A 22,680-nucleotide genomic window follows, 5' to 3' on the forward strand; every position below is an offset into this window, starting at 1 on the left:
TGCTGAATCCTGTGACAGGTGTTAACTTCTGATGAGCTTCCATACTGCTCCCCACCGTGGTTGGACTGACCTACGTTCCCACCAGCAATGTGGACGTTTCCTTCCCACGTCCTGCGTCTCGTCTCCTGGATCTAACGGTGTGAGGTGCCATCTCATTATTGTGGCTCTGATTTGCATTTCCACGAGGATTAGTGATGCTGAGCATCACTTCATGTGCTTGTTGGCCATTCACGTATCCTCTGTGGAGAAATGTCTATTTAGTTCTGCCCGTTTTAAACTCAGGTTGTTTTTGTTGTTGCCGAGTTCTTTATACTTTTCTGACCCTCACCTCTTAGTGGCACAGGTTTACAGCAGCCCTCCCGTTCCGTAGGCCAGCTTTCCGTTTGGCTGTTTCTCTGACGTGCCTGTGCAGGAGCTCTGGTGTTGGATGTCGTTCCCCTTGTTGGTATTTGCTGCTGTCCACGCTTTTGGCGTCACAGTAAAAAAACAATCACTGCCAAGCATAGTGGGAAACATTGTACTTTCTTTTATTTATTCGTGTATTGAGTACTTCTTTTCCGACTTGGTATCACTGAGCTTCTTCCGTTTTCTCCCAGTTTAATGGCATGAGGTCTTATATTTACGTGTTTGGCCCATTTGGAGTTAATTTTTCTGAGCGGTATGAGACAGGGTCCCCTCTCATTGCTCTGCATGTGTTTCTCCAATTTCCCCGGCAGTTTGTTGAAGGAACTTTGCTTTTTCTGTCGGGTATTCTCGGCTCCCTGTCAGATATTAACTGAACACACATACACACCAGGATTTAACTCCAGGCTCTTTATTCTGTCCCATTGGTCGACGTGCCTATTTGTGTGCCCGCGTCACACTGTTTTTACGACGGTAAGTTTGTAGTATAGTTTGAAATGTGGACATGTGATACCCCTGGATGTCTTTTTTCCCCTCAGAATTGCTTTGGATATAAGGTGTCTTCTGTGACTCCACAAAAATTTTAGGATTGTTTCTTCAATTTCTGGAAAGAATGCCTCTGTGGGGATTGCACTGAATCTGCAGATAGCTGTGGGTAGTATGGCCGGTTAACAGTATTAATTTTTCCTACCCAGGAACTAGGGGTGTCCTCCCATTTGCTGGTGCCTCCAATTTCTTTCAGCAAAGTCTTGTAGTTCTCATTGTACAGATCTTCCACTTCCTTGGTTAAGTTTATTCCTAAGTATTTTATTGTTTTGATGTTATTATTTCCTTTTCAGGTGCTTTGTCATTAGTAAAAAGGAAAGCAACTGATTTTGTATCCACCACTTTCCTGACACTGTAATGCAACCACTTCCTAACTCTGGATTTCCTACAGACAAGTTCATATCACAGCTAACAGCAACAATGTCACCCTTCTTTTCCCATTTGGATGTCTTTTATTTTGTCGTCTTGCCTAATTGCTTTAGCTAGGACTTCCAGTGTTATATGGACTGTTGTTACTGATCTAAGAGAAAACACTTTCAATTTTTCTCCGAGTATAATGTTAGCTGTGCGTTGTTGTATATGGCCTTTACTATGTTAAGGTATGTTCCTTCTATACCCAATCTGTTAAGGGTTTTTATTATAAAAGGATATTGTATTTTTCAAATGCTTTTTCTGCAATCCAGGGATAAATTCCACTTGGTCATAGGATATAATCGTTTTAATGTATTGTTTAATTAGCTAATATTTGGTTGAGAATTTTTGCATCGATATTCATCAAGGATATTGGTCTACAGTTTTCTTTCCCTGTGGTACCCTTATCTCTTTTGGTATCCAAGTAATGCTGACTGCCTCTTCCTGGAGTACCCATCACCTCAGGTGGGCTTTCTGCATGGTATCCGATGGCGCTCAGAGGGTTTCTGCACTTTAAAAAAAATCCGAGTTCTCTCTTTCCTTCAACCTTAATCACTTCTAGATTCCCATCTTGCACCTCATTAACCATTTCTTCCATCTGACCTGCTACATTTCCAATGCCTGCTTTCTCTCATTTATTGAATTCTTCAGTTCCAGAGTTAGCTTGGTTATTTTTTGGGATTTTAACCTCTTTGGTAAAGTCTTCCTTCTATCTTTAACTTCATTCCTGGTCACGGCATTGCCCTTCTGAGCTCTCTTGCGGCTTGCTGAATTTCTTCCTAACAGCTACTTTGAATTCCTCACCATTTCGATGTCTCTCGGGTGGAGTTGGTCGCTGGAAATTGCTATTTCCTTTCTGTGATCCTGCACTGCGTGCTTTCCATGGTGTCTGATAAAAAGTGCATCCGCCGCTGCATCTGAAGTGGCGACACCTTGCTATGGAGACAAGGCCTGGTGTGGTTCACAGCTCAACAGGTTGGTAATTAGACGCTGCCTCTCATTGTCCACAAGGTGGGGATAGGGTGATGTTTCCGGTATGTCTTACCTGAGCTAAGGTGGAGAGTACATGCATTTTTAAAAAGCTGCCAAGAGAAAAAGCAAGCACGGTAGCAGAGCGGGGAGAACTGTGTGCTCAGCACGTGGGGCTTCAGTGCTCCTGGCCCGACGGAGATCCTCCAGCTGGGCTGGGGCCCCAGAGGCTCGGGGCAGAACTCCTGCCAGAGTCCTGAGCCCTTTCCTTCAGTTCTCTCTCCTGCCTACCCCCCACGGCGTTCCCTGCCCCCCCCCCCCCCCCCCCCCCGGTCACTGTGGTCTCTCCTCACAGCGCAGAGGTCCTTTCAGCTGCAGCCCCACGGCTGGGCCGACCCCCTCCCCACCTTCACCCTCCAAATCCTCTGCCACAAAGCTCACGCCTGCCCATGGCGCTCCCTCTCGCTGCCACGCCCACGGCCCACGCCGCCTCCCAGGTGCACAGGTGGGTGGATCTCTCGGTGTCCCGGTCTGCTGTGCGCGGCACTTTTTACGGTGATGGACGTCCGGTTAGTTGGAAATTGAAGGAGAGAGAAAAAAACAACTCACGCTCCCAAGCTGCTGACCTTGGACTTGCTTTTTGATGGAGTCCTCCCCGGCCATCCAGCCTCAATCACCGGATGGCTACCTCCCTTGCCCACCGTCTTGAACTGATCTTCAGATCTTGCATCCTCTACCTTTGACAAGCGCAGGTCTTGTCTTCTCAACCATTCCTTCAAAACAAGGAATGCACCTTCCAATTGTCTGCATCCCCCGGAATGCTGAGCATATCACGGACTGCATGTAACAGGCAGTCCATAGGCATCTACTGATTTATAGGGAAAATCAAGACGACAGCTATTAACCATTACATAAGGGCTCCACAGGGACAATGCATGCTTTTGGAAAAACATGGTTCTCAAAACGCGTGCTTCATACCTGATAACACTGTCGATGCAGCTGATCTGCTGGTAGGATTGGCTACGCTGATCTTTCCTCAAACCCTGACAAGACTCGGCGTGCACGCTGCTATTTCTCAAGGCCTGCACGGAAGAAGAGGCCTTCTGCTCACCTAAAAGAGAATGGGAGTAAGTACAATTAAAAGGACAATGTTTTTAGGACATATACTTACTCAGCGAAATTAAATCGCAGTAATTTAGAACAAACATATTCAGCAGCATATTATGCAGCTGTTAACAATGAGCACAGTCTAAATGCACTGACACAGACAGGTACCACATAGGATTGCATGAAGGACAGCAGTATGCCATTGTTAGGTTCATTTGTCGCAGCCTATGCTATCTTGGGCTCCCTCTACATTTTGGGGTGGGATGAGGTGTACAGATCTATGGTTTTTAACGAAAGCACTCTGTGTACCCACCACCAGAGTAACAAACTGAACGTTTCCATCACTCCAACATCCCCCTCCCACTGCTCTCTTATAGTCAATTCCTTCCCCAACGTTAACAAATACTGACGTTTTCCGAATGGAAACATACAGTATGTCATCTTTGGTTCTGGCTTCCTTCATTCAGCAAAATGCACTGAAGACCCTGTGTGTGTGAACTAAGCCCACTCCTGCGTGTTGGGAGTGGTATTCCATCATGTGGGTGTGCCACTGGTCACCCGTTCACCTGTGAAATGACATCTATGTTGCTTCCTAGTGTCTGCAAGCGTGAATAAAGTGTGATAAACATGACCTTGAGTTTTCATTTCACTTGTGTGAATGACTAAGAAGGAACTGCTGGATGATATGGTAAGAGTATGTTTAACTTTATAAGAAACAGCCTAATTTTTCCAAAGTGGCTGTACACTTTTTTGCATTACCTTCAGGAATATGTGAGTTTCAGTTACTTTGAAATCTTGCCAGAATTCGGTATTGTCAGTTTTTTCTTTGAATTTTAGCCTTTCCAATAGGTGTGTGATGGTATTTCAAACAGTTTTAATTTCCTAATGACTGAGATTGAGCATTTTCTTTTCATGTATTATTTGACATCTGTGTAACACCTGGAAAATGGTTAGGCTCTCTTGATAATTTTAAATTGTGTTATCTTCTTATTGCTGAATTTTAAAAAATATATATTTTATTGATTTCTTACAGAGAGGAAGGGAAAGGGATAGAGAGTTAGAAACAACAATGAGAGAGAAACATCAATCAGCTGCCTCCTGCACACCCCCTACTGGGGATGTGCCTGCAACCAAGGTACATGCCCTTGACTGGAATCAAACCTGGGACCCTTGAGTCCCCAGGCCGATGCTCTATCCACTGAGCCAAACCGGTTAGGGTCTTATTGCTGAATTTTTGAGAGTTCTTTATATATTCTGGATAAAAACTATTTCATATAGAATTTGCAAATATTTTGTCTTTTCACCATCTTACTGATGTCTTACCAAAGTCTTTCAAAGAGAAGTTTTTAATCTTGATAAAGTCCAATTTATCTTGATGACTATTCCACATGCCCTTGAGAAAAATATGCTCGATTGAAGTGTTCCACTAATGTCAGTGAGGCCAATCCTGTTGACAGTTGTCACGAATCTTTGCTAATTTTCTGCTTGTTTCACTAATTCCAGAGAGAGGTATGTCGTGTGTTCCAGCTATCACTGTGGATCTGTTTCTTCTTGAAGCTTTTATCAGTGTTTGCTTCCTGCATCTTGAAGCTCTCAAGTTCGGTGCGGATGTACTTACATTGTTACATGTTCAGAGAACCGACCCCTGGGCTGTGCAATTCCCCCTGGAGCCCTGCTCCTGCTCCTGCCTCCTCGTCCATTCTGCCTGACCTCGATGCAGCTCCCCGCTTTCTCCTGGTTATCGTTAGCACAGCACACCTTCCCTAGCCTTTTGTTTTTAACCGGATTTTATTCTGAAGGATGGATTCTTATAGGCGACATATAGCTGCATCTTCCTTTTTCCTCTAATTTGATCATTCCCATCTTTTAACCGGTATATTGAGGTCACGGTTAGTGTGATTACTGATATAGCTGGACTAATAGAAACCTGGACTAATAGAAACCATCTTGCTAGCTGTTTTCCATTTGTTCCAACTGGGTTTATCACTGTCTCTTTTAACCTCCTTTTTATGCCTCATGTTGGGTGTTTTAAGTTCTATTTTATTGTGGGGAGCGGCTACAGTGTTTGGACAGGTTCATGCCTCGGACTAATGAGAGGGCACAGTCCTCATGGCCACGTGCAAGTCCCAGCTTGGAGGGCAAAGCCCTCCCAGAACAATTATGGCCAAAAGCTGTAGTTGTAAGCTTGAACCTATGGTCCGAACACGTGGCCCCACAGGCCTGAGTGACGTGGGCTTGACAGAGTTCAGGTGCATGTAGTTGAGTAGGAACGTTGTAAACATCTTGACCACGCCCTTCCTTTGCCTCCTGGCATCGGCTATAAAATAAAGACCCGGCTTGTAGTCCGTGGCGCTGTCGCTCGCTCTCCATCAGAGAGGCTCTCCCTCAGAGAGGACAGCGTCCCACCCAGACCCAGCTTTCTTCTCTTGTCTGTCTTTTCTCAATCCTTCACCGCCCCCATTCAGGCTCACCGAACCTGGCTGAGCTGGCGCGGCACATAAGGCGCCCAACATGGGGCGGAGTATGCCTTGGCCATGCCCGCTTGCCACATTTTATCTCCTCTACTGACGTTATTTCTACTTCGTTAAAAACTTTTTGTAATAACTGTCCTAAAGTCCGCAACATATCTCATTAAGGATTCAGTTTCTACCTCCAAATGACACACTACGTCAGGGGCACTTTAAGGACTTGACCATGGCATATCCCAGTGCCTCAGTGTTTTCACATGAACCACAAATGCAGAACACGGTTTGTTTCAGTCAGCTGCCGTTTAGAATAACTAAAAATAAGTGAAAAGTAGAACTGATTTTACTTTCATTTATCCCATTTCCAGTGCTTTTCATTACTTTGTATGGATTTGAGTCCTAAGTCTGTATTGTATTTCTTTTACCTGTAGAAATTCCTTTAGCATTCCTTACAGAGTAAATCTGCTGGCAATAAATTCCCAGTTTTTGTTTGAGAAAATCTTTATATCTCCCTCATTTCTGAAAGAGAGTTTCCAGCAGGTGTAAAATTCTACATTGACCGTTTTTTCTTTGAAGACTCTATTGTCTTCTGGGTGCACGGTTTCTGAAGTGTCTGCTGTGATTCTGACCTTTGTTCTCTGGACATAATCTGTGTTTTCCTCTGGCTGCCCTCAAGACAGCCTTTTCAGCAGTTTGACTAGGAAATGCTCCAGGGGGTGGTGTTTTCATTTTGTGTTGGGTGTTTTTTTCTTTTTTTGGTGTTTCCACTACTTAATGTTCTTTGGATTTGTGGAAAACCTTGGCCATTATTTCTTCAAGTATTTCTTTTTTAAAAAAAATATATTTTATTGATTTTTTTTTTACAGAGAAGAAGAAAGAGGGTTAGAGAGTTAGAAACATCGATGAGAGAGAAACATCCATCAGCTGCCTCCTGCACACTCCCTACTGGGGATGTGCCTGCAACCAAGGTACATGCCCTTGACCGGAATTGAACCCAAACCCCTCAGTCCGCAGGCCGACGCTCTATCCACTGAGCCAAACCAGTTAGGAAAGACATCAGTTAGGGCTCTTCAAGTATTTCTTGTGAAATTCTAATTATTCATCTGATAGAACACTCGATATTGTCCCACAATTCTGAAGATGCTCTAGTCTGTATTTTATTTCTCGCTGCGTTTCAGTCTGTGTGGTTTCTATTTATCCATCTTCCAGTTTTCGGCTCCTTTTCTCAACCGAGTGCCCGTCACAGGCAGACACTCTTCTCTGTCTACCACTCCTAGCACTGCCACTTGATCGCTGATGCTCCAGTGCTATGCTGTGCTTACCCAGGGAGTCCTGCATGCTGCCTACTGTGTCCACTAAAGCCTTTAATGTGTTCTTCATCGTTATTTTAAGTTCCCCGTCCGTGTGTCCCAGCACCTGTGTCATCTCTGACTCTTAATCTGATGATTGCCTTGTCTCTTGGGAGTTTTTGCTTTTCCATATGCGTTACCATTTGTTGAAAGCGGACCATTATTCTTTTTTGATGGAAAATGACAGCAGAGACTGGGCACGCGTTCGCCTGCTAGACCTGTTTGAGTTCATCTTAAGGTTTAGGCCAGGGGGAAGGTGGGCTGTTGCCATGGTTTTGCTCGATGTCCTAGGTTTCAAATTCCTCTGAAGACACGCGGTGCTCCAGGGGGAGCTGTTAGCCTTCTTTCCGGTGTTTGCTCCACAGTCCGCTTTTGGTCTTCCCTTTGCATCGCGCCCCAGAGGACGTCTGTCTCTGCCAGCTACCTGACTCAGTGACCCAGTGCGCCGGCCCCCAGTGCCTGCACCTCACTCCCCCTGCAGGAGTGGGTGTCTCCTTCGGTCAGGCCTGCTGGCTGTCCTGTCACCTCGGCACTGACAGGTTCAAGAAAGACCATGAGCCTGACAGGTGTTGCTCAGTGGTTGAGCGTCGACCCATGAACCAAGAGGTAGCCAGTTTGATTCCCGGAGAGGGATTATGTCCAGGTTGTGGGCTCCATCGCTGGAGGGGGTTGCAGGAGGCAGCCAATCATGATGTTTCTCTCTCACCGATGTTTCCACCTTTCTATCCCTCTCATTTCCTCTCTAAAAATCAATAAAAACATTTCAAAAAAAGAACGACAGACCATGAGCTTGCTGTCCGTCTGGCTTCCTTCCTCTGCATTTGGAATGATGCTCATCCCGGCTCTCCCTGAGCGGAGCCAAAGCCGCTCTCTCTCAATCACTTCCATTTACACATCGCCTGTTTTCACTCAGGCATCACATCCGCCCAAAGAGGGACGTTCAATGTCCCTAATTTCCCCAATTACTGCGCTGGCACTGGCTTCAGTCCACGTAGCTGATGAAGGGGCTTTATATCTCTTTGTTGCTCCTTGCCCTTCCATATTAAGTTCTAAAATTTCCCTTCTTATTGTGCTTTAAAAGTGTAACCTGCCCCTTGTAAGAAAGGTAAAAATAAAAACTTAAAACCCAACGTTCCTGTTGGCTCTAGCACCCTGTACATAAAGCACGCACACAGTAATCATTTAGTGTTTCCTTGGTGTGTATCACCACTCAATTTCTAATATTTAAGATATAACATTTTATTCTTAAGTTGCATACTTATTTCTCTTGAGTAAAGAACGCTAGATTTTTTTCACTAGGTTCTTTCAACTTGTAGGTTTTAAATGTTAATAAAATCAAGATGCCAGCCAGTGTGGCTCAATGGTTGAGCATCAACCTATGAACCAGGTCACCCGTGCCTGGGTTCTGTACTTGAGCCACAGTAGGGGGCGTGCAGGAGGTAACTAATCAATATTCTCTCTCATCACTGATGTTTCTATCTCTCTCCCTCTCCCTTCCTCTCTGAAATCAATTTAAAATATATATATATATATATTTATATAAAAGACATTCAAGTAACACGCGTTCTCCCAAGTCATACCAAATGGCAACAGATTTTCCTTCCCCACAAAATCACATCCTATGTGTGTCAGAGTCAAGTGTAGCACAAACATAAGGAGTAGGTAAGTTTCAGTGTCTAAAACAGCAGCATAGGCACCAGTTAGTACAGCTTAAATTTATCCAGTGATGAAGGATGGCAGACTGAGGTCTGCTGAAATATTCGGCCTCCAACCACCAGTCCCGATGCTACCAGACGGCGGGAGAGAAGCAGCTGAGTAAAGCGAAGCAGGAGGGAGAAGGGTTTCCACTCGGAGAAAAAACACAGAGGTCAGGACACCCAACTGTGGCACGAGCACGCGGCCCCAGGCCAGGGCAGCCCGAGGGGCACCGACTGGACCAGATGACCAAGAAAACAGTCACAGATTTAGATTGCACACCGACCCAGAGACTCTCTCTGCCGAGACACGGCATCATGATCCGCATCAAGAAAGATGTTTAAGGCGAACTCCCCTGTAGAGAGGAAACCTGACAGTTTCAAGGGACAGGAAGCTGTTCCTTCTCCTGGCGCCCCGACATCTACAGGAGAAGGAGAGAGCCTCCGCCAGGGGACGGAGACACTGAGGGACGGGCTTGCGAACGCCGAGGGCGGCCTCTGGGCGCCGGGGGTATCGCTGCAGGCGCAGGGGTCTGCCGTTCCGATGTGTAGCTCGTGTCAAGTCCTAAAATACACCAGCTATTCCCATGGACCTTGGAGACAATGTCACCTCTCCTCTAAAACAGCCACATCCGACAGTGACAGACCATTAATCACATTTAGGTGCCCAACATCTGTAACGACTCCCAAAACTCTATTACTATTCAGGGAGAAAGACAAAGGGAACGTGAGCTAATTAAAAAGCCAGTATAACTTGATGTCTACATTACTGGGCTTTCCTCTCCACATATGGAAGTGGGTAAAATTTTCAAAATAATCCAATTATCACAACTAAGCCGCTTCCCGTGGAGCACTGCTCACCTGTATGTGAGAAAGTACACGTGTCAGGAAAAACGCCAAGTTTTTCATTCAACTCACGTCTCGAGCATTCGCCACTTGTTTGCAATGACAGGGAGGCATGAGTGTTTCTGAAAAGCCTTCTGAAATGGACGCCGGCTGGCAGAGCTCACGGGGGAACCTATGATGTGCTGGTGCGGCAGACACATCGGCTCTGTCGTGGCGTGTACCGTCACTACTGCTGGCCCGCTCAGCTCTCAGCCCGGCACCTGCTGCTGCCGTTGCCACCACTGTTACGATGGACCAGTGGCTACGGAGAGCAGCAGCAGGCGCCGCGTCTCGGTGCTCACACCCCGTCCACGCAGAGGCCAGATGTGGGGGCGGCGGGCCCCGCGGACTCACCACTGAGCCGTCCTGCGGGCGTCCCCACCGCCGGCTCGCTGGGTGATGTGGTCATGGACTCGATGTCCAGCTGCTGCCCCAGGGTTTTAATTCTGTTTACACTGGCACAGACCTGCTGCAAAGTCAGCTGAGGGGAAAGAATGACACACGTCTCAGATGTTGTCACAGGAACATCCCGAGATTCACGCACAGAACACGTTGGCCTTCTGGTTCTCCGAACACGCGCAGATGAAAAGCACAGGAAGTGCCTGTACTCCGTCCCCGCCCCGGGTCACCTGCGCAGCGTAACGCACATCTGCTCACAGGAGGCTGGTGTGCAGAAAGCACACTATTAACGCCACGACCGCCTTCCAAGCGGATGGTTTCTTCTTAGTTTCCCCAGCCCGGGAGGGTGAGAATGGCGGCCAGCAGGCGGGGCTGCAGGTCCGGGGGCCCTGAGCATCGCAGGCGCCGCCCACTCACCGGCTCCTGCTGCGCGTCCTCCGCCCCCGGCCCGCTGGACTCGCCCGAGGAGGCCGCGCCGACGTGCTGCTCCTGCGACCCGCTGCTGCCCAGGCTGCCGTAGCCGCTGGACGCACTCCCGTGGACCGGCTGCAAGGACACGGGTGCGATTGGGGGTTACTATCTTGTGGTAGGGGGTGGGGGGGGAATGCAGCATGACCCACTCAGAGCTTACCTAAAGTCACCAGAAAATTAAGACTAATATTTCTGAAACCCTCAATTCGGTTTGTGAGGGTTGATGCTTTTAACCCTCTGTCTGACATGAAAGACAACCCCCTCATTTCAGTAATTTTCAAGGGCAAAGTCTAGTTTTTAATCTAAGTGGGTATTTCTGGAACGAAAAATATATATATTTTTTTAAATATATTTTATTGATTTTTTACAGAGAGGAGGGGAGAGGGATAGAGAGTTAGAAACATCGATGAGAGAGAAACATCGATCAGCTGCCTCTTGCACACCCCCCACTGGGGATGCGCCCGCAACCAAAGTACATGCCCTTGACCAGAATCGAACCCGGGACCCTTCAGTCCGCAGGCCGACGCTCTATCCACTGAGCCAAACCGGTTTTGGCTGAAAAATATTTTTTAAAGCCATAGTATAATTTTCCTAAATACGAAAATAACTTGTTCTTTATGCTGAGTTTAGACCAGACAGAACAAATGAAATACACACCACAGTCCCCCACGGACGTGACGGGCGCTTTACGGACCTGGAGCGTTTATCAACAAGCAGTTTTTCCTACTTTTGCCTCATAACCACCAGATACTGAGAGGCCAGGCTCGCCCCACCTTTGAAATGGGAACTGTCCTAAAAAACCCCAAACCCAAGGCTGTGGAGCTTGGCACACAAAAATAATTCTCTCATTCAGAAATGACTTCTCTGTCTCACCGCTCACTGTGACTCAGTTTTGTTGGCTTAAAATGAGTTTTTAAAAAATATTCTGTGTACTTAACATAGAAAATAATAAAGTTTCCTTTAAAAACAAAAAAGAGGAAGAAACATTTCTGGAATGCAGAGGGTAAGGATCTTTCTCCAGAGCTTATTTTTGGGAAGTGACTTTACTCGACAGAATATTAAAATAACACAGTTATGGGAATTTTATGTTCATTTTTTAAATCTCCCCATTTTACCTGTGACAGAAGTTTGTGAATTTGTTCCTGTAATTCTGTTACGTCTTTGTCATTATTGTCCACCTTGTTTATTCTGGCAGCAAAAACATCCTCGTTCAGTGGACTCCTACAAAATAGCACATGAAAGACCGAGTCAGGCAATTTAAAATTCATTTACAGCCCGGCTGGCATGGCTCAGTGGCTGAGCATCGACCTATGAAACAGGAGGTCACGGTTCGATCCCCTCTGTGGGGGGTGCAGGAGGCAGCCAATCAATGATTCTCTCTCACCATTGATGTTTCTATCTCTCTCTCCCTCTCCTTTCCACTCTGAAATCAATAAAAATATATTTTAAAAAATAAAAATAATAAAATTCATTTACAACGAAATCTAAAGTGATTTTAAATGTTCAAATAATAAACCTATGCTTTTACAAAGCAACCCTTTGATCCCAAATACAGAAAATATGAAGCTAAATCCTATTCACGGAGGGGAGAAAGCACTGATGGATGAACGAGGGCCCAGGCCTCTCCCGTCCCTAGCTGCAGTCCTCTCGGCTGCGGGCGCTGTCTGAAGAGTGGCCAACCTCCATCAGGACACGGAACCTCCTCAGCCACGGGAATGCATTCACAACTGCTGGTCTCACAGATCCACATTAACCGAGGAACCTACTGCAGGAACTGTAAGACCCTGAGATTGCCAAACACTAATGTTTGAAGCACCTCCTAACCTAAGCTCTGCAATCAAGGTGACTGCGACACACCCCAAGAGGAGGAAGTGGAGGAAGGCATAGGACTCGGCAAGAAAGAGTTTCTAGAAAACGTGGGAGCGGGTGCACTCACGTCCGCACTGTGTGCCGGCCCATGACGAAGGCCACCTTCCGGCTCCACGGGTCCACGACGCCGGACCAGCTGGAGTGCAGGGTGACGTAGTCGCCGTTGCGGGTGCAGAAGCGGACGGGGCGGTGCTCGAAGGGGGCGTGGCCCGCGAACCGCAGCACTGCAACCAAGAGGACGGAGAGGGACTTACACGCGACAAGCGTCATCGCCGGGCAGTTCCGCATCCATGTGCAGGATGTCCAGGGAGGAAAAAGGAGTGTTAGCAGTGTCAGCACATCACTTACCAGGTGAAAGGAAGGGTCAGCTCTAATAAGAAACGGGGGAAAAGGGAGGTCCATGATGAAGAATCTCCGCCCTGAGCCGCAGCCTCACCTTTCTGGTGGACGGCGACCATCAGAGCGCGGTCTTCTGGGTGCAGGTGCGTGAGGATGGACGTGCCGACCAGATCCTGCGGCAGGTACCCCAGCAAAGGCACGGCCCTGCGCAGACCGGCACGGGCACGGTTAGACGCAGTTACATTGAGCAAACACTCCTTCCCTTCGTTTTAAACAGGAGGACTTAGCTACATAAACTCTACGGGCAACAGTCACATGACCTAAGAGAGGCGGCCATCCACATCGAAACGACGCAGGGGATCTGCTCACACAGACTGGCTCGCCGCAGGGGAACAGGGCAGAGTGGGGGGCGAGACCGGAATCTGTATATCTACAAGTTCCTCAGAGGTCCCCGAGGCCCTCCATTTATTGCCCCTAAAGTTTACACAGATCGCATCAGAACACAGGAAAACGCTCAGGATGCTGAAGGAGGGAAGCACGCTGGGAACCTGCACAGTATGACGACAATCACACAGAAACGCCGCCGCCAAAGGGCATCCAAACAGATGCGTCCCAAGGCTCTCGAAAACGGCGAGACACGACACGCAGGTGACGTGGAAAGACCGGCTCCACGCACTGTCCATGTGCACAAGGTCACACACGGTCTGAGGTGATAACACGTGAGCTATTTTCAAAAGATCCTTGTTATCCTACATTCCACAGATTGCATCATACAAAGTATCTCACCAATTACTATTTATCTCAGGGTAACTGTAATGAAATAAACCCATTTGCAGGTGGTAAGATTTTTAAAAATCAACATTAACATATCATAACCATGCCAAGTTTTTGACACTTTTGCTTCACACCTCCATGTGGTAAGAGGCTTGCTATCCAGGTTTTGAGATTTCATGAATAAGAAAAAAACTTAAAATAAACTGGGGGAAATGGAAGCACTAATCAGGGGTAACAATGTTTTATAATTTTTTCAAATAAAGATCTTAAAAAACAGCAGTAAGCAACTACTATTCATTATCACTATTCTTTCGATAAAAAGGGTTATCTTAACAGTTAAAAAAGTAGGAAGGACCTAAGTTCAAAAGAAGTAACAATTCTTTAAATAAACTTAGTTTCATACACACAAAACCTGTTCTTTTCTCTCCCCAACCCCCTTAAAAAAAGCCACGAGCCGGCTCGGGAGCGGCTGTGCAGTGGAAATGCCCTGGAGGAGTGCGGGGCTGGGGGGGGGGGGGGGCCCTCTGAGTACACCCCACACGAGCTCCTGGCCACTGGCCCCTAGGCTCACTGTCCTCCCGTGTAAACGGAACAATGATAACTGACTCGCCTAAAGCAGCTGGGGACACAAACATAACTTGTAAATGTGAGAAGTGTAACAGGCAAGGTATCTGTATTAAACATTTAGACCAAGCAGGTCACACTCGTGGCATTTAGACAAAAAAAATTCAATCTAACAAAAATCAAACAGATAATGGATAGATATCATATATGCAATGTAGGAACATGTGAGCATACCTAAACCTTTTCATATTTGTATTTATTTCCAGAAGCAAATCTCTCTTAGGCTTAAAGAAGTACTTACCGCTCATCTATTTCAAGAAAAACACACCCTGGAGTGTGTGTTGTGGTGAAAATTCTTTTGTCCACCGGGATCCGAGGAGCTGGGAAAAAGAGGGACTCATTTAACGGCAAATATCTAGTCATCCACTTAACGTGAAATCTCACTTAGGGGCCTGGCCTTTGAGCAGCCAGAGCTACATTAGATGGCAACGCTTTTCATTATTACTTACATCTTCTTCTCTTTTAAAAATAATTTTTAATTGATTTTAGAGGAAGGGAGAGAGGGAGGGGAGAGGGAGAGGGAGGGTGGAGGAGAAGGGAGAGGGGAGGGGGAGAGGGAGAAACAGACTTCGATGTGAGAGAGAAACATTGATCAGTTGCCTCCCACATGCACCCTGACTGTGGAACAAACCCGAAACCTGGGTATGTGCTCTGACTGGGAATCGAACCTGCAACCTTTCGGTGCACGGGACAATGCTCCAACCAACTGAACCAGGGCATCATCTATGTTTTAATTAGGTCAAATGTCATGCCCACCAAAGTTAACTTTACTTTATTTTTTAAATATATTTTATTGATTTTTTACAGAGAGGAAGGGAGAGGGATAGAGAGTTAGACACATCGATGAGAGAGAAACATCGATTCAGCTGCCTCCTGCACACCCCCCACTGGGGATGTGCCCGCAACCAAGGTACATGCCCTTGACTGGAATCAAACCCGGGACCCTTGAGTCCGCAGGCCGACGCTCTATCCACTGAGCCAGTCTGGCTAGGGCCAAAGTTAACTTAGACAGAGAAGTCTGTGTGCACTGACCAGCTTGTCACAGCAGATAATCTACTCGTCAAGCTGGAGCTCCTTCAGGTGTAGGAGCAGGCAGCTCGGGCCCTTTAGTTATACGTAACTCAGCACACAGGACGACGGCCAGCAGGACAGGAGCGTTTTAAATTTGTGTAATAAAGCTGGTACGGTCAGGTCAGCCATGGCTTGCTTTGAAAATGTAGTGGTTAACACATTAGGGAAACATTTGAGCATAATGCTAATCCTGCATTTGCTTATGCACGATTTCATTTGCAAAAAAACAGGTGAATGCAGGAAACGTCTTACTGAACAGTCACTTAGGACACACACAACATGCACAACCTCACACACCCACCGCTTCCTCCACGCACGAGTGTTATGGGACACACCTGTCCATCTGACGTCAGAACTTCGGACACCTTCCTCCACCCTCACAATCATCCCCATGGCCCCGCCACCAGCAAACTGTGGGGCTCCCCATGCCGAGGAGCCCGACGCACTGTATGTATTGTTGGTGCGTTCCTCTTTTTTCACATTTAAAATGTTTATTTTTCAATTACAGCTGACATTCATTATTACTTTATGTCAGCTTCAGGTATACAGCATAGTGATTAGACAATTATAATTTATGAAGTGACTCCCCCAGTAATTCTCGTACATGTTTTACTATATTTTCCAAGCTTTACTTCACACACTTTGTATTTTGTAACCGCCCATCGGTACTTCTTAATCCCTTCACCTTTCCATCCAGTTGCCTCACCTTCCTTCCCATCTGTAACCCTCTATTTGTCCTCTGTGTCTGTGAGTCTGTATCTGTGAGTCGTTTGTCCATCTGTCCTTCAGATTTCACATATCAGTAAAATCACATGGTATCTGTCTTTATCTCACAGCATAATACCCTCTAGGTCCATCCATGTTGTGCAAATGGTAAAATTTCATTCCTTTTAATGGCTGAGTAATATTCCATTACTAGAGGCCCGGTGCAAACATTTGTGCACGGATAGGGTCCCTAGGCCTGGCCGGCGATCAGGGCCGACTGGGCCTTCCTGCCGGCTGCCAGCCGGGGCCTTCCTTCCCTGACTGCTGGCTGCAGCCTTCCTTCGTTCCGCGCCACCCCCTGGTGGTCAGCGCACGTCATAGCAAGCAATCGAACTCCCGAGGGGACAATTTGCATATTAGGCTTTTATGTATATAGAAGATATGTACACATCTTCTTTATACAATCATTTGTTCATGGGCACTTAGGTTGCTTCCATATCTTGCCTATTATAAACAATACTGCAATGAACATGGGAATGTATATTATCTTTTCAAATTAACGTTTTGAATTTCTTCAGATATATACCCAGAAGTGGAGTTGCTCAGTTATATGGCAGTTCTATTTTCAATTTTTTGAGGAACCTCCATACTGTTTTCCATAGTGGCTGCACCAATTTTGTGTCTTAATCACTATATAAAACTGTTATCATTTTCAGAGGCATCTGTCTTATTTTTAACTAGAGGCCCAGTGCATGAAAATTGATGCACTGGAGGGGTGGTCCCTCAGCCTGGCCCGCCCCTTCTCACAGTCTGGGAGCCCTCAGGGGCAGGAGGGGACCCGGCGATCAGGGGAAGGCCCCCATCACACCTCTGCTGCTGCCACTGCCGGCAGCACAAGCCTCGGCCGGCCCTGGTTACCTGCGCCTCGGGCAGGCCCTGGGCGGTTGGGGGCTGAGGGGACTGGAGGACTCCGGAGGCAGGTGCACGGAGTGGCCGGACCCGCCTGGGGGTGGGCCCAGCCGTGCCGCGCGCCTGCTGCCCCAGCAGGGCTGAGGGGACTGGGCGCTGCCATCTTGTGGCCATGGGCGCCGCCATCTTTGAGGGCGTGGCAGCAATTAGCATATTCCCTTCTTATTGGCTGTGGGTGCCGCCAGCTTTGAGGGCAGGACAGTCAATTAGCATATTTCCTCCTTATTGGCTGTGGGTGCCGACATCTTTGTGAAGGCGTGACGGTCAATTAGCATATTCCCTCTTTATTAGATAGGCTGTGTGGTTAAGTTTTCGAGTGTTGTGCCCCTAACTTCATTTTTCCCAGAAGCCCTGTGGGTCTCAATCTGTGTGAGTTTTTGGCACAGGATGGTCATTTGTAGACATGCAGGTGCCCTGGTTCAGCAGGACTGACTGTAACGGAGCTGACTGTACTCACACGGAATGTAAGAATGCAGCTCTGCCATGAGGACATATAAGCTACACTAAAGAGCTTATATTTACACACGGCAAACATCACGGGTTTCAAACACTTTAAAAGCATAGAGCCATTCCTGTGACCGCACTGTGCAATAATGCCAATGCTCCTATTTCACCAAGACAGAAGCAAAGGGCCACCGGACTGCCAGCAGCCGAGGAGGAGAGGGCCAGTCCCTGTGGGCCTCGGCCGTGCCGTCCGGGGAGAGGAGCACCGCCCAGATGTCCAGGGCGGTGAACCGGCTGCAGAGTGCAGAGTGCAGGCCCAGCCGAAGGTGAACGGGCATGCCCAGGACCCCCGACAGCACCCCTCCCCCGACTCACCTTCGTAGCCAGAGTGCATCTTCTCGGCCAGCATGAGGCAGCAGGGCTCCGGCTCCGGCTCCGGCTCCGGCTCCAACTGCGGCCTCGCGGAGCGCCGCACGTGAATCAAATAGGGAATCACCCGGAACGGGGCGTGACGCTGCCCTCGCCCGCCGCCTCCGCTGCAAGAGCAGGAATGGTTCAGCGTGTGCAACGGCTGGGAAATGCCTCCTGTCGTTTCCGAGAGAGACACAGCCCAATCTAACACATTTAAATACATTTATTTTCCAAACAGGAAAAATGTTCGTTTAAGATGTCACTCCCCAAGGGCAAGTCTAGCCACACGCTATGCACACGCAGGAGGTCTGTGGAGAGCTGGCTCGGATCCCGCGAGTGTGGCACTGGCACCAGGCACTGCATGCCTCTCCCCCGGACCTCCGCACCTAAACTCCAGCCGGACTTCCTGCGACCGCTGTGGGGCGAGGGCTCTCCATGCCAGCTACGTGCGGACGGCCCGACAGCCGTCTCCAGCCCGGGTTCCTCCCCCGAGTGCCAGCCAGTGCCTCATCGACATCATTGCATTTTATTGTGAAAGTAACAGTAACATGATGGAACACTGACATATCGGTAAATTCAGAGAAAAATAAATTCACTAAAATTCCTATGAGAAATCAACGACTACAATTTTGGTCTATTTTCCTCTAGTTTAATATCTTTGGACCTTATAAATCCTTGTTATAAATATACCTATCATCTTGCTTTCTTTCAAGTTATTCAAAATGTCAAAAGTTAATTTTAAATGTGATGAAACAACAAAAAGCACACAAAAGAGCCCAAACAGTGGTCATTTGAAAGTGTACTGGCCCAGCCAGTGTGGCTCAGTGGTTGAGCGTCGAACTATGAACCAGGAGGTCACGGTTCCATTCCCGGTCAGGGCACATGCCCAGGTTGCGGGCTCGATCCCTGTGTGGGGCGTGCAGGAGGCAGCCTATCAATGACTCTCTCTCATCATTGATATTTCTATCTCTCTCTCCCTCTCCCTTCCTCTCTGAAATCAATAAAAGAAAAAAAGAAAAAAAAAGTGTCCGGAACCACCAGGGGCTCTTACGCCCCCAGGCTCACCATGACCGTTCTCCTCTCTCCTCCTGCTGATTATCATCCACTTTCCTCATGAGGCTGCTTCTTCCCTCAATCAGAAGACCAACTCCTGTGGCAAACACAAGTCTTGACTTTAGCTTCCACAACAGGCCCGGCGAACACGAAAGGACCAGAGCAGAGCTAAGTCCAACCAGAGCCCAGGCGCGTGGCCCCGCAGGCCTCACTCACCGGATCCTGCAGAAAAAGGACTTCACGGGAGCAAGGTCGCACTCCGACGCTGCTGGAGACAAAGACAGACCGTCACGCACCCGCAGAGCGACCGCAGCCGCCCGTGCTCATGTCACACACAAACGAGAAACTATCTTTAAGACGGAGACACGATGAAGACGGGCCTCTCCTGCACTCCGAGATGCAGTCGCACCCGGGGTTTTCCAAGGGCGTCCCTATTCCAACAGGAGCCCCGGGTAAGGCGTGAGCGTCCGGCTCAGTCTCCCCGACTCCTCCCACAGGCCCCCCTGTATTCCCATCACTGCCGAACGCATCCCCTCGATGTCAGTGCAGTCATCCTGACACCACTGTTGGGTGGTAACATTCGATTCCACTGCCATCGCCGGACAGAGATGATACACAAACCCCCTTCCCCGTTCTTTCCTTGGACACAGTCCCCAAAGCTGTGTTCCTCGGTTCGATGACGTGATCGTTTTATGACTCGGGTGTTGGCAAACTGACGCCTGGATGGGACCCACGGGCAATGTCGCTAACCACATTTATCACTCTCCTCACGGCAATGGTGTGCATCCATTGTGCTGATTTCTGCACCGACGTTATTGCTCTGTGACGTGGTGACTCGGAAATGTTTACATGTGCCTTCCTCAGGGTGGCCTGGGGGCCGGCCTTTTCCCAGGTGTTTGCTGACTGGTTTCCTCCGGTCAGAACTCCCTGATATGTCTTTTGGGCATGTGTTCACTGGAGGGAAAGTCCTGAGTTTAGGAACCAAGGAGAAGGTTAAAAATATGCACCGAAGGAGCACAAACAACGGAATTCTGAAGAACCGAGTCCTGACTACAGTCCAGGTCTTCACACTTCCACGGAAAGGATCGCAGGAGGCGCCAGAAAACGGGCTCTGAGCGACCAGGACGATGTACGTGAGCAGAAAGACTCCCGTGTAAGAGTCCAGGGCCAGGGATCGCACTGCCAAACTGCAGGCAACTGGAGTCGGAGCCGAGTCCCGACGGCAGAGGACGGTTCTCACAGGGCGGCTGGGGACCCAGTGAAAGAACCCCACCATCAGCCGAGTCCGCAACGTGCGGCTGTGCTGCCGGCTCAACGCAGAAACTGCTGAGGCGTGGACAAGCTCACGGAGGGGACGGTGGGTAAGGATCCAAACACCCTCCAGGAAAAAAGATGGCGACCGGCAAGGAGGTAGGGAGGGTTGTGAGAGAGTGAGGGAGCGATAGAGGAGTGTGTGGACGTGTGTGGTGCGTGCGTGTGTGTGTGTGTGTGTGTGTGTGTGTGAGAGAGAGAGAGAGAGAGAGAGAGAGAGAGAGAGAGAGAGAGATAGGGACAGTCAGATCCTGTGGGTCTTCCAGGGGCTGCCAAACCAGGCAGGCCTGGATGGCAAAACCCAGCTGCCACCGCAAACAATCCGGGGAGGACACCGCCGGCACAGAGACCACACCATCTTGAAAAACAGCTGTTTGAGACTAGGATCCCATCCTTGCCACCACCCAAACTGGTCTCAGACGCAAACCGGGACCCTGCAGCCACTCGGGTAAAAGACCTGTGACCATAGCTGCAGACCCAGGGACACCGAGACCCCAGGCACCCGGCCGCGGATTTCTGTGAGTCACAGAGCCCATCCCCCTCCCGCCGGCCGGCTATAGCGGCACAGGAACTGCTGGACCCTCTCCGCGTGGGCAGGCCCTGCCCACACAGGGAGGCTGCGCTGGGTTTGATCCTGGGCACACAGACACGGGGAGTTTGTTACCTGCAGTGCGCACTCCTGGGAACAGACCCCCAGGCCCACTCAGGGCAGCTGTGCCGCCTGATTCTGATTCTGGGTGAGGGCACACGAAGTCTGTCTCCCGCAGAGCAGGGCAGCTGTGCAACCCGATCCCCCAAGCAGACCGAGGACCCTCATTCTGCACGCGAGAGGCAGCACTGAGCGCCAGTGACTTGATTCTGTTTTCATTGCCCGTGCACGGGATCCCTGATTCCGAGTACATGCACACTAAGACCCAGTGACTCCAATACTCGGCACATGCGCACACAGGGACCTGATTCTCAGTGTGAGGCCGCACCAAGTGACAGAGACTCAAATACTCGATTCCTGGCACGGGCACAGGGAGACACTGACTCCTGGCATATGCTAGGGGACCCTGATTTTCAGCACACGCCAGCGGGGTCTCTTTTTCAGCATGGCGGAGGCGGGGTCCCTGATTCTAGGTGTACGCATGAGGCTGCACTGAGCGCCAGTGACTCTGAGCCTGGGCAAGCAGGGCTCCCACAGACCCATGGCAGCCACACGTCTATGTGTCAGAGCTCTTCAGTGACACTCAGGCGTGAAGCTCCCATAGCACACGGCCCTGGCCACCACAACTCGGTGATTGGACCTTCTGGTGATAGTTAGAATGGGGAGACAACAAAACAATCCCCAGAGGAAAGAAAAAGAGAAATTGCCAAGAAAGGAAATAAGTGAAACTGAGGCATGCAACATGACAGAAAAAGAATTCAGAGTAATGGTCGTACAGTTCATAAACCGGATGGACAAGAAAATCAACAACCTATGCAAAAATCAGGAAGAAATGAAAAGTGATATAGCCACAATAAAAAACACCATGAAAGGTTTCAACAGTAGACTAGAAACAGCAGAGGACCGAATTAGTGAGTTAGAAGATAAGGTAGAGAAACAAGCCCAATCTGAACAGCAACTGGAGAAAAAAATTAAAAATCAGGAGGAGACCCTGAGGGAGCTTTGGGACAACTCGAAACGAAGTAACACACATATAATAGGGGTGCCAGAAGGACAAGAAGAGCAGCAAGGATTAGAAAATCTATTTGAAGAAATAATGACAGAAAACTTCCCTGTATAGGGAAGAAAAAAGTTACACAAGTAGAGAGTCCCAAGCAAGATGAATTCCAAAAGACCCACAGCAAGACAGGTAATAATTACAATGGCAAATGTTCACAACAAAGAGAGAATCTTAAAGGCTGCAACAGAGAGACAAAGAGTTACTTACAAAGGATCCCCCATTAGATTGTTATATGATTTCTCAACAGAAACACATCAAGCTAGAAGGGAATGGAATGAGGTAAACAAAGTGATGCAAAGCAAAGGTCTGAATCCAAGAATACCCTATCCAGCAAGACTATCAATCAAAATTGAAGGGGAAATCAGGAGCTTCGCAGACAAAAAAAGGCTCAGGGAGTTTATCACCACCAAACCAGCAATGCAAGAAATACTAAAGGGAATCCTGTAAAAAGAAGAAATAGAAAGGGAGGAAGGCATAAAGTACAGTAATGGCTACAAACAAGTACCTATCAATAATAACATTCAATGTAAATGGATTAAGTGCTCCAATCAAAAGACATCGAGTGACTGAATGGATAAGAAAATAGGACCTATATATATGCTGTCTACAGGAGACTCACCTCAGAACAAGGGACTCACACAGACTGAAAGTGAAAAAATAGAAAAATATTTATCAGGCAAATGGAAATGAAACAAAAGCGGGG

The 22,680-nt window shown here is 48.3% G+C and overlaps 1 protein-coding gene across 16 annotated transcripts in view; it reads right to left on the minus strand.

The window, feature by feature from the left end:
* PER3 (period circadian regulator 3) overlaps positions 1 to 22,680 on the minus strand; it is a 47,812-nt gene that overhangs the window by 14,963 nt on the left and 10,169 nt on the right. For 15 of the 16 annotated variants that reach the window (XR_013813789.1, XM_079777269.1, XM_079777258.1 and 12 more), the window contains 9 exons: positions 19,174 to 19,225; positions 17,869 to 18,029; positions 14,546 to 14,624; positions 13,004 to 13,110; positions 12,635 to 12,791; positions 11,814 to 11,919; positions 10,645 to 10,773; positions 10,183 to 10,309; positions 3,307 to 3,439 (listed from right to left, as the gene is read on the minus strand). Coding sequence is in view for 15 of the 16 variants with exons in the window: in XM_079777269.1 (XP_079633395.1) it covers positions 3,307 to 3,439; positions 10,183 to 10,309; positions 10,645 to 10,773; positions 11,814 to 11,919; positions 12,635 to 12,791; positions 13,004 to 13,110; positions 14,546 to 14,624; positions 17,869 to 18,029; positions 19,174 to 19,225 (1,051 nt within the window). In the remaining variant the exon portion in view is untranslated. The remainder of the gene's footprint in view (positions 1 to 3,306; positions 3,440 to 10,182; positions 10,310 to 10,644; positions 10,774 to 11,813; positions 11,920 to 12,634; positions 12,792 to 13,003; positions 13,111 to 14,545; positions 14,625 to 17,868; positions 18,030 to 19,173; positions 19,226 to 22,680) is intronic. The other variant, XM_079777266.1, reaches the window with a different exon arrangement.

Source organism: Cnephaeus nilssonii (genome assembly GCF_951640355.1).
Source record: "Cnephaeus nilssonii genome assembly, chromosome: 7".
Lineage (NCBI taxonomy): Eukaryota > Metazoa > Chordata > Mammalia > Chiroptera > Vespertilionidae > Cnephaeus > Cnephaeus nilssonii.